Source organism: Dreissena polymorpha, chromosome 1 (genome assembly GCF_020536995.1).
Source record: "Dreissena polymorpha isolate Duluth1 chromosome 1, UMN_Dpol_1.0, whole genome shotgun sequence".
Classification (NCBI taxonomy): domain Eukaryota; kingdom Metazoa; phylum Mollusca; class Bivalvia; order Myida; family Dreissenidae; genus Dreissena; species Dreissena polymorpha.
This window is the reverse complement of record NC_068355.1, coordinates 19,326,227-19,339,131: the sequence shown is the minus strand read 5'-3', so window position 1 is coordinate 19,339,131 and position 12,905 is coordinate 19,326,227. Positions and strand designations below refer to the sequence as shown.

The following is a 12,905-nucleotide window of genomic DNA, read 5'->3' as shown; positions in this document are numbered from 1 at the left end:
ACTTCGAAAAGTCAATTGCCGATTTTCCGAATCTGAGTGATTTTCAACCGGCCTAAATCTGATTTCAAACGGCCGATTTGGCCGGCGGCCAGCTCTTATTGATAACCCTGTGTATAATGTCTTTTAAAACATCTTTGGAATATGAAGAATACTTATTTTTACTTCCTAAACATCTGGCTTTTTTTCCGTAAAATCAAGAGTCTCTGTACACCGATTGATAATCAAAACTGACATAGAATAACATACTACGAAATGAATGTTAATGTTAATGTTGTAATATATGTTAATGTTGTAATGAATCTGATTAAGAAGACAAATACCATTATATATGTACATGCTGCTGTTACACTGATTCAAGAAAAAAATATATTAACCATACATTTTATACTAAACCATCTGTCTATAAATCCCACAAGTTATTAATTTCATATGACAAATCAGTAATTTCTAATGTATGTAAATACATCCAAGAAGCTATTATTCAACGAATACTATACTGAATATTATTGTTTAATTACTTTCATAACAGCATCGATAGAACATTACAGTTCCTGCCATTTATTGTGTTGACTTGTAATTATATTTGTAAATAACTTTTGAGTATATATATTGTTATGTTGTTATACACCTATTTACATGCAGAAAAATAATGTGTATATTTAAGTATGAATGATATATGCAGACTGTTGTAGAAGTCTGAATAAAAGTCAGTCTGGCACAATCTTAGCAATATTTATTGATTGAGGTAAAAGTTACCAGTGAACATATAAAATGTTTTAAAAACTTAGCAATGTGCTTCCGAAACCTCAAACTTTAAACTAAGGCAGAAAAGACATCCTTTTTCACAACAAAACTCTGTGAAACTGCCCCTTAAAACACAACAGAACAAACCTGCATGGACATGTATGGCAAGTCTGATTCCTTTGGCTCCTCATTCCCTCTTGAGGTTTTCTGTCTTGTCAGCTCCATTGCTCGAGTTAGAATCGGCTCAAACACTCTAGATATGATGCGTCTGTGTACTAAGGGACTGCAAACAATAATAACACATGAGGTTCAGAACTTCATACTCAAGTACTATCAACATGCATTTTAAAGTACTTTGAAACTTTGCTTAATGAACCCATCCCAACAGTTTGAAAAGTCAGTAATGAGTCCATACAAGGGATTCCTTTTTGAATTCAAGGGCAAATACAAATAATATTTTTATTTTTAAAAAGATTACAGAGATTTATTTTATACTTTCCGGTGGTTTATAGAGAAATATCAGTGAATTAAAACTGATAATTTCACTGTTTCAAACAATGAAAATTATCAGTGAAAATTATCGATAACTTTCACTGTTTATGTTAAATGACGTCATTTTTGGGACGAAATGACGTCATTTTCCCAACGTAATTCTTTAGTTAAACTCTTTAACAATGTATATAAACTGTGAAATAAAGCATAAAATAAAAAGAAAATTTGTTGGGTTCGGTGGATTATCGATTTTAATTCACTCGTGATCATATAAAATGTATATTTTCACTCGTGGCTGCGCCACTCGTGAAAATATTATTTTCTATGATCACTCGTGAATTAAAATCAATAATCCACCGAATCCAACAAATATCCTCTATAACTTGGAGCTTAAAACAGAATTTCCAATGGTAGCGTTAAACAATTGAATTGATATTCCTGTTTACAAATTACATCAAAATAATTATTAACATTTTAATGGATATAAAGCTATAATGGTTATTTATAGAGAAAAAAACACTGGCCTTGAACAAGAAGCTATATGGTGGTCATCTTGGGCAAAATTACTTTTCAACACATTGAAGAACTAGAGCTTTGTCACAGACGTGACGTATACCCCCACGTGCCGCATTGACACAGATTATTTTGCATGCTGTCTTCACAAAACAAGAGAATCTAATTTATGGAAATTTTTAAGAATGATTATGCCATTATCATTTATAGCCATTTTGACCTTTGAACTCTTGAATTCTTTCACATGACACGCCGTCCAATGACTATGAACAAAATTAATGTATATGTCATTTTAAAATCTCACAATGAATGACATAGTTATGGCCCAGACAAGATCATTTATTGCCATTTTTGACGTTTGAACTAAAAGTGTGACCTTGACCTTGAAGATATCGACGTAATTCCTTCGCGCCACACACCATCCAATGACGGTGAACAAAAGATCCAAATGATTTTAAAATCTCACAATAAACGCCATAGTTATTGCCCAGACAAGCTCATTTATGGCCATTTTTGACCTTTGAACTAAAAGTGTGACCTTGACCTTGGAGATATTGACGTAATTCTTTCGCGCGATACACCATCCAATAATGGTGAACACATGTGCCAAATGATTTTAAAATCTCACAATGAATGACATAGTTATGGCCCGGACAATCTCATTTATGGCCATTTTTTTACCTTTGAACACAAAGTGCGACCTTCACCTTGAAGATATTGATGTAATTCTTTCGCGCAACACACCGGCCAATGATGGTGAACAAATGTGCCAAATGATTGTAAAATCTCTCAATGAACAACATAGTTATGGCCCGGACAAGCTCATTTATGGCCATTTTTGACCTTTGAACTTAAAGTATGACCTTGACCTTGAATATATCAACGTAATTCTTTCGCGCGACACATCATTTAATGATGGTGAACAAATGTGCCAAATGATTTTAATATCTCACAATGAATGGCATAGTTATTGCCCCGACAAGCTCATTTATGGCCATTTTTTATCTTTGAACTTAAAGTGTGACCTTGACCTTGGAGATATCGACGTAATTCTTTTGCGCAACATATCGTCCACTGATGGTGAACAAATTTGCCAAATGATTTTAAAATCTCACAATAAATGATAAAGTTATGGCCCAAACAAGCATTTGACCTTTGAACTCCAAGTGAGACCTTGACCTTGGAGATATTGACATACTTTTTTCACACAACACACCGTCCCATGATGGTGAACAAATGTACCAATTTATTTTAAAATCTAACATTAAATGACATAGTTATGGTCCGGACAAACTTTCGGTTTAAAACACACTAAGTGACCCTGTGACCTAGTTTTTGATCCCGCATGACCCATATTCAAACTTGACCTACACATCATCTAGATACAACTTGTGACCAAGTTTGGTGAAGATCGGCTGAAACTTTCGGGACAGACCAACCGACCGACAAAGTGACTTCTATATAGCCCTTATTACCAATGGTAATGGGGGTATATTGATGAAATTTTGAAATATTTAACATTCACCTTAAAATGTGATCTTGCAGTTTATAATATTTAAAAGCGTAAGAATATCATATTTAAAATTTTAAATAGAGACTATTTCATCAAAACTAACAAGGGCTGTTTGTAAAACATGCATGCCCCCCCATATGGGCAGTCAGTTGTAGAGGCAACCATTGTGTGAATACGTTTTTTGTCACTGTGACCTTGAACTTTGACCCAGTGACCTTAAAATCAATAGGGGACATCTGCCAGTCATGATCAATGTACCTATGAAGTTTCATGATCCTAGGCTAAGCATTCTTGAGTTATCATCTGGAAACCATTTTACTGTTTCCAGTCACTGTGACCTTGACCTTTGACCTAGTGACCTGAAAATCAATAGGGGTCATCTACCAGTCATGATCAATGTACCTATGAAGTTTCATGATCCTAGGCCTAAGCATTCTTGAGTTATCATCAGGAAACCATTTTACTATTTCGAGTCACTGTGACCTTGACCTTTGACCTAATGACCTGAAAATCAATAGGGGTCATCTGCCAGTCATGATCAATGTTCCTATGAATTTTCATGATCTTAGGCCCAAGCGTTCTTGAGTTATCATCCACCATCTGGTGGACGGACCGACCGACTGACCGACCAACAGACATGTGCAAAACAATATACCCCCTCTTCTTCGAAGGGGGACATAAAAACCACAGCAGTACAACAAGAACAAGACTACGTAAAAGTTTTACTGTGTCAAGTAAGAGTTTGAAATCTTGGACCCATTGTACAGTGATAAGTCACTTAATCAAATATGACCACTTGTCATTAACTCACATAAAAACACAGAACCAAACCACTTACTTCTTTCCCAGCTTCAGATATGTGGCAAATGGGTCTAGAAGTTTGATCAGCTGAATGGATGTTAACTGCAAGTTAAACAAGAATATCAGTGAAACTGATGGATGCTCCCCGATGATGCGCTCTGTCAATGAATGTGTTAATAAAAACCTAACAAAATCTAATATTAGCCTCGTTGACCTTGACCCCAGTGACCTCAAACCTCATCAAAAGGTAGAGGTCCATGCAAGGTACCTACATGCCAAACATGAAAGCGATTGGTAAGTATTGAATGCGCTATGAGAAAGGGTAGAAAAAGTGTGACATAAGGAAGTCTATTATTAACCTCGGTGACTTTGACCTTGACCCCAGTAACCTCAAACCTCATCAAAAGGTAGAGCTCCATGCAAGGTACCTACATGCCAAATATGAAAGCGATTGGTAAAGTATTGAAGGCACTATGAGAAACGGTAGCAAAAGTGTGACGGAAGTAAGTAAGGAAGTAAGTAAGGAAGGACAAACTGGCAACTATATACAATTTCGGCGAGCATAAAAATAAGAAATAATATAAGATGGTATGTAAAACTAAACGGCTAATCAATGAATCTTACAAGGCACAAAACATAGGACCTCTGACACAAAAAATAGATTTTGTGGCCTATTTATACGTTTTACATACAAATCATATATAAAAACTGTCAGCAGTTTATGGCTTCGAAATAATGTTTATTCAACTAATGGCTCGATGATAAACTGTACCCAGCGATTTGCAGTTTTGAGGGCCCAAGATCCAATTCGTATGAAAAAAATAGCAATTGGTTTGACCATTCTTCTTCCATTGCCAACTCACGATAAATAGCATGATTGTCCCCCTATTGTTTTTATACAATCCACTGTTTTATGGTTTGAGTATACTATGAACATTAGGTGGCTCACTGATGGCAAGATTTCCTTAATTGAGACCGACATTGAAATAACATAGTAAATTTAGACAGTTCAATGTTACCATTTTTTTTACATCACAGTTTTACTTTTATTTTAAGTTTATTGATATTCACTGTAAAGAAATAAAGTACAATTTACAAACTATAAAAATATTTGTTTAAAAATGCAATATTTTTTCCATATACCGGTACATTTGTACCTAATTTGGATGCACAATAGACATTTCATTTAACCTTACCCTATTGCATATCTTTTCATTTTAGTGTCCAAATAAGCACATAAAAAGCACAATAAATGTGCTTTGTAGTCTTCTGAGTTGTTAAAACTCAAGAGGTAATGACTAAGCACATAAATCAGTAATAAAAATTTGTGGATAAACAATTTGGACATGCGTTAAAGATAAGATCTCTGATAACACCATTGCAAAAAGACACAAACACAAAAATGCCCACCTGTTCGCCGCCGACTTTCTCTACCTCCTCAAGATAGATGTCTGTAAAATGGGTCTTCAAGCCATCAGGGACCGCGTCGCTTGTGGGGCTCATGACCACGTCCGTGTAGATCGTCACCACCCTGTCCAAGGGCTCTGGCTTCCAGTGCAGCTTCTGTACCACAATCAGCGACTCATGAAGCATGCACCGCATCAGCTGGAATGCACAAGAAAAACACGGTCATCGCACCATAAAACCATACATAAGATATTGCCAATTTAATTGATTGGGTTTGTTATAATTTTTTCAACAGGTGTTTCTCACCAGGGACCTATACAAACAAAGGGGCGTGACACTTCAATGAACCGATGAACAAGCTAACTCGTTGTTATGTAACCGGACCGGGGGAAATCTATGCCCTTGTTATTAATGGCATAACATAACTCGCTTTCTGCGTTTACTCTTTTATTCATTTATAGTTCACATAATTTTCAACAAATTCCATCTTCCTATATTGCAGTCTGAAGCATTCCTTCTTAACTCCATTAAATTTTTATCAGATCTTATTTTACAATTCCATCCTCCTATTTCCAACTGTCTCTCTCTAACTTGTAACTCACTTTCTAACTTTTTCTTACTGACCTCCACTTCCTTCTTTCATAAACTAACTTGTCACTCTATTGAAACCCTTTCATCCCTAGAACCAAGTCACAACCACACATCTCACTGACCAATCCTATCTCTCATCCATCGATCATTCAGATCCTTAATGCCAAGTTACACCCACACATCTCACTGAGCTGAAAAGAAGCAAAAGAGGGTCTCTTGCTCTTTAGACGGAAAGTTTGACCCTGTAAAGGAAAATGTCATGACGCCAGCGAAACTTGGGCGTTCAAACCCAGGTCATTACCACATTAAGAACTGTTGATGGTTGAAAAACATAGTGGACTTTAAATAGTGCTGACATACATGTGTGTTCACAGCTATGCCAAGGATACTGATACTGTCTGATTCAACTGGGAAATTTGATTCCTTTCTTTTGACCTTTCTTTTCCCTTGACCATCCCAGCACTAAGATGATGTTACTATATTCATGTCTACTAGATAAAGCAGTGGCGACAACAAACTTCACAAACCTTCAGACTTCCCGAAGACAAAAGAAAATTCAATCTGAATTAGTTTTAAATATAAAATTGATTAAATTTAATTGTTGCATTAATTTTCATAAATGAACACTTTCCAGCAGTGAATATCTCTGCTTTACTCAAACGTGACTATTAGATCTTTGATCATGTTAATCAAAATTGTGTTCCCAGAACTCATTATAAATATAAATTTTTCAAACTTGTTTAAACAAGATAATTTAGTGTATTGCTGTAAGCTTTGAATAAATCTTCTGCATCACCATGTCAGGAGGAACCTCAGTCTTTGTTGTTGAAATAATAAATTGAAAATTGTTATGTCTAATTATTAAGTTCTATTTCACATTGCAAATAGTTACTTGTGCAAAATCTTTTCAAGCATGTGTTTTTTCACATGCTATCGAGTTTTTAAAACATTTTCTTTAACTGACTGCTCATTTCACTGTGTAACATGAATGTATTGTTACAAATACTCTTAAAATTAAATAATACCAAGATTACCTATCATGCATGTACTAATGTGTGTTTCAGTGATTTACTGATTTATCCTGAGAAATAAAACATAAACAACTTTTATGAATTGCCTTGCCTTCAAATTCTGCTGATTTTTGTTCAATACTTGAACACGAAATCACGAAAAGACTTTCAGTACTACTATGGATATCATGTTAAAAAGGAGTCCAACAGAATAATATAATGGCATGCGAACCTTCATTGTCTCGGATGATAAAGAACAATTATACATTTTTAATTGTAAGCAATTGACAGGCGTTGATAATGTTGATATTTTTCACACAGCAGAGAAACATTTTTAATTTATTAAAAGACCGGTCTTTGCTACATGCACATATGTGCGATATACAATGGCCATTGAAACCCTGAGAAACAAATGGTATTGTTACTCGTCAACAATCCGGGAATTGGGTTCCGTGTAGCATACTGCGTGTTAATATTACTAATTATTTATTTACAGGACAAACCAGGCAAAATTGAACGAATATGTATTTGTTTATTAAATAACAAAAGTCGAATATTGCAAAACAACTATCACCATAAATGAGCAAAATCGCTCGCAATCGAATGAATCGATCTGCTTTCCTTTAACTACATGATGGTCAGTCTGGCTGCACAGGTTCTGAGTGACTCTGTTGGTAAATATTAAAATGACATGCAAAACTTTGCTGCGTCAGAGGTTAAGAGAACAATTATACATTTTGAGTTGTTTGCACTTAAGGTAGCGCACCTCTAATGGGCACATTGCCAAATATAATCTAATTAATTATTTTTTTAATCAGCATCATTTCACTGAACTACATGCAAATTTGTAGGTAGGCTTTCCATGCTTTTTAAAAAAATATACCGATTTTTTCAAAACCACCCCCACGCTCGGCTTTTGTCCAGTTTATTTTCACCCCTGGGGTATATAAAAGTTCCATAATTTATTCAAATTTCCAAATATGGGCATGCAGTTGGTGTGTACAGATGCTGTAAAGGTGTTTAAAGTTTAAACAAGATGAAATAAGTATTCTTTTACAGACATTTATTTTTTACAAATTTTTATCTATGGAAGAGCGCCATGAAATGTAAGTGATATCAGCCAAGTAAAAATTGGGTTAAAAACAAAGTGTCATAAAATTCAAAATAGTATCATTTAAGTCATATTTTAAACTTAGTTTTTATAGAAACACTATATACAGCAAAAATACCAAGAAGTAGACAGATTTACTGTTTACTTTTTGAAATAAAAATAAAAATGCAACATGCATGGTTCGTATTTTCAACAGTAAATCACCCAATTTCGCCATAACGTTGTTTTAATTTTAATAATTGAAGAATGTGCATAAAAATTGCATCATATTTAACAATAAATATAGCTTATATGCCATATTAAATCAAATTACGTTAGAAAATGAATAAAACGCGTCGAAAAAAGTATACGTTGTCGGCAGGATTCGAACCTGCGCGGGAATATCCCAAAAGATTACTAGTCTATCGCCTTAACCACTAGGCTACGGCACCTAATAGTAGGCTCTTCAACCTTCGAAGAAATCGTGGGAAATCATTAGAGGTGCACTACCTTACCATGTCTTGCCGTTGGTTATGTTGCTATTTTAAACAAAACATGGTAACATTTAAATTCTATTAAAAGACAGGTCTTTTTTGTACATGCACATACGTGCGATAAACAACGGTAATTTAACCCTGGCGAAAATAATATTCATCAAAGGGTCCTATAATTGGGTCCCCGTTCCACTAGCTGCATAATAATTAGACTAATTAATGATTGATTTTGAGATCAACAACGCAACAATTGAACTAATAGGTACTTGTTTATTTAACATAATATAATTTGAATCAGAAAAAAAACGTAACCCGCTTAATAAGCGAAATCCCTCGCAATCGATATCGTGTAGCCGCTTTATCGCTACAAAAGAACAATCGATAGCGATTATCAAATCTCGCGCACTGGTTTATTTCGCGTGCTGTAACAGGATATCACAAAATTGCGCATCCCTTTGTTTGTATAGGTCCCTGTCCTCACGCACAATATTACCTGGTTTCATTTACTTTGAAATAAACTGTAACTCCAATATACATGTAATATGGCAAATTATGATAAAATACAATGATATATTACCAACCAGTCAAGAGCATTTGCTATCTACCATGACACCAAAGACATGTGCGATGTTTCAATCGAATACCAGTAGTAGAAAAAGTAAAATGGAAATGTACAGAGGTTTGTTTTGCTTAAGCTTTTATAGCCAGTGGCTTTTGGATTGGAGTAAAAACCCGACAAACATATTGGAAAAAATGAAACATTATGATTATACATAAAAGCATTCCAATTGTTAATAAGTGCACATTAAACTGCTTTTAAGAAATATATATCATGAAGTGCTGCTTAAATTTTGTCTGCAGTCCGCAGAGGCTAATCAAGAACAAAACTTTCCGCATAACCTGTGTACATGTACATGTATTTATTTCTAAGAGACTTTCTTTAAATGAAAAATATCATCAAAAGCAAAAAAAGCATAGTCCCTGATTAGCCTGTGCAAAATTCACAGGATACTGTGATGACACTTGAAGCACATTCACTAAACACCATTGTCCTGAGCATGACTCATTTTAGTTTAACTGACCATCATAAACTTATCGATCCTCCAGACGTCAATGGCGCTCCATTCGCGAGCCTCAGTTATGAAGAACACCTTGATAAATAGCATTTTGGCCTCAACTGATGCCAGTTCATGAACCATCTGAGAAAGGGTAACACTAAGTTCTTCCTGAAAAAGAAAATAAAAGATTATATCTGCCTTTGATTATTAGTCCCCTACTGGTTTCACCGGAGGGGACTTATGGTTTTGTCTCCGTCCGTCCGTCTGTCACACTTTTCTAGATCCTGCGATAACTTTAAAAGTTCTTAATATTTTTTCATGAAACTCGGAACATGGATAGATGGCAATATGGACATTATGCACGTCATTTCATTACATTCCTACGTCAAAAATTAGTTGCTATGGCAACAAATAGACTAGAAATACTGCTGAAAATGGTGGTCTTTCTGGATCCTGCGATAACTTTTACAGTTCTTAATATTTTTTTCATGAAACTTGAAACATGGTTAGATGGCAATATGAACGTTATGCAAGTCATTTCATTTCGTTCAGACATAAAAAATTATGGTTGCTATGGCAACAAATAGACTAGACATACTGCTGAAAATGGTGGTTTTCTGGATCCTGCAATAATTTTTAAAGTTCTTAATATTTTTTCATGAAACTTGAAACATAGATAGATGGCAATATGGACATTACCGGTATGCACGTTATTTTATTTTGTTCTTAAATAAAAAATTTGGTTGCTATGGCAACAAATATATACTAAAAAAAATCTGGATTTTCTGACAATGGTAGAGCTGGTAGAGGACTTATATTGCTTGACAATAGTCTTGTTGAATGAGCATCATATTTTACTAAATTATTTTGCCATTTTATTTAAAATTTAAAATGATTCAATTTATTAATTTGTATTTTTTTGATTACAACAACGTGTGAATGTCGGCAAAGAAGTTGATACCCCGTCTTGGACCCTGTTTGGCCAAAAGTTGTTAATTGTTGTAACAGTAGTAGGCCTGCACCATTGGCTCAATTAAGAACATTATGACCCGTTTGTAACTTGTCAAAATATGTTAATTGGCAAACACAGATATGAATTTTACAAAAATATTGAACTTGTACCACTTATCATTCGTGTTTAGAATGCGCAATGTACGCTTTTCGATTTTGGCATTCCACTTTCGACGAAACGTAAATTAGAAATTGATGCAAATTGCTTTGTAAGCAAAACAAGTTTATATCGGAGACCAATTAACGTTTATTGAATTAATTGACAATGAACAAAAGACAGTACGGCGCCGTTCCTAGTTACACTTTTTGCGAACTAAAATGTACACAATACAACACGTGGTCATGAAAACAATGTCATTACGCAGAACTTTCTGACTATTCAACAAAGTGTTAGTGTTTGTGAATCTCCATTTAAGATGCATATAAAGAACTTGTTTGTGCAATGTGTGTAACGTTTTAAATATAAATAATTGTTTAAGAGGGTAACTCATTTAACAGTATTCTAAGACTTCTTTGAAAAGCTATAGTTTGTATAAGATATATATCCTATGGTGTTTAATCTTGTTTTTTGTTACTACATGAAAATATAAAACACATAATAAATATACATTCTGGATTTTGTTGGTTTAATCAAAGACCTATAGATAACATATCTATAGGTCTTTGGTTTAATTATTCAACAGTAAATCTCAAAACTATACATACAATGTTTGTGTGTAACAAAGCTTGTTATTAAGTCACTATACAGATATATTTGTGCCCTTTTTTATGGTTGTCGCGCGCTAAAGTGCCCTTTTTTGAAATTTTGCACCACGCCCTTTTTCCTTCCTGTATAAAACACTATTGAGCATCATTTTTTACTTAATTATTTTGTCATTTTATTTAAAATTTAAAATGATTCAATTTATTAATTTGTATTTTTTTAAACAAAAAGCAGAGAGATCTTTTTTTAATGAGAATTAAGTAAGAGAATAAAATACCTGTATCAAAGGTTGGTCTTGCATCCACATGCAGTAGTGCAATCCTTTCCAGATTTTGAGTAAGTCATCTGTGGTAAACCCATCTGAGACATTAGAAAAGAAATTAAACATTTAAAGAATACGAGCTGTCATAAAGCAACTTTTTGTCATATTTGATGGTATAATATATGCTTTCTGACAGTCACAACTGTATTGGTTGTTGTTGTTCAGTTAATTGGTGGATTTGTTGCTTTTTAAAGCGAGTTATTCGCTATTGTTCACACCATATCCATGTGCAGGCAGTGTTCAACACTAACGGGAGTCCGAGACTCCTAGAAATGGGACTCGGACTCCTTGTTTTTGTGTCAAGGTAGTCCGTCGGATGTCTTGTAAATCATCTTTTAACTAGAAATGGCGCGGCAGAGGCCGACGCGTATCCCCACGCCGAATGTTTGACCTAGGTGTGCCCCAGGGTTGGTAATGGGGCCATTTATAGCTGAGATTGACCGTATTGTCATAAGAGAAGTTCATCATCAATTAGAAATGAATTGGTGTAGAAATGAAGAAGTTATAGTAAAAGGCAATTTTGGGTGGGTGTGACATATGTGGGCAGGGCGCCCCAGGGTTGGTAATTGTGCCATGCATAGTTGAGATTGACCGTATTGTCATAAGAGAAGTTCAGTATCAATTTGAAGTGAATCGGTGTAGAAAAGAAGAAATTATAGTAAAAGGCAATTTTGGGTGGGTGTGGTCTATGTGGGCGGGGCCCCAGGGTTGGTAATGGGGCCATGCATAGTTGAGATTGACCGTATTGTCATAAGAGAGGTTCAGTATCAATTTGAAGTGAATCGGTGTAGAAATGAAGAAATTATAGTAAAAGGCAATTTTGGGTGGGTGTGGTCTATGTGGGCGGGGCGCCCCAGGGTTGGTAATGGGGCCATGCATAGTTGAGATTGACCCTAATGTCATAAGAGAAGTTCAGTATCAATTTGAAGTGAATCCGTGTAGAAATGAAAAAATTATAGTAAATGGAATTTTTTGGTGGGTGTGGCCTATGTGGACGGGCGCCCCAGGGTTGGGATTGGGGCCATGCATAGTTGAGATTGACCCTAATGTCATAACAAAAGTTCAGTATCAATTTGAAGTGAATCCGTGTAGAAATGAAAAAATTATAGTAAATGGAAATTTTTGGTGGGTGTGGCCTATGTGGGCGGGGCGCCCC

General features: G+C 35.0%; 1 protein-coding gene and 1 non-coding gene across 4 annotated transcripts in view; both read right to left on the bottom strand.

Moving 5' to 3' along the window:
* Positions 1–12,905, bottom strand: part of LOC127873152 (ribosomal RNA processing protein 1 homolog A-like) — a 39,864-nt gene that overhangs the window by 17,381 nt on the left and 9,578 nt on the right. For all 3 annotated transcript variants that reach the window (XM_052416825.1, XM_052416831.1, XM_052416822.1), the window contains exons 2-6: positions 11,705–11,787; positions 9,738–9,881; positions 5,474–5,668; positions 4,101–4,165; positions 892–1,027 (exon numbers count right to left, since the gene is read on the bottom strand). In XM_052416825.1, coding sequence (XP_052272785.1) covers positions 892–1,027; positions 4,101–4,165; positions 5,474–5,668; positions 9,738–9,881; positions 11,705–11,787 — 623 coding nt within the window. The remainder of the gene's footprint in view (positions 1–891; positions 1,028–4,100; positions 4,166–5,473; positions 5,669–9,737; positions 9,882–11,704; positions 11,788–12,905) is intronic.
* On the bottom strand, positions 8,532–8,613 carry Trnat-agu (transfer RNA threonine (anticodon AGU)). The gene has a single exon. It is a non-coding gene; the product is annotated as a tRNA-Thr (tRNA).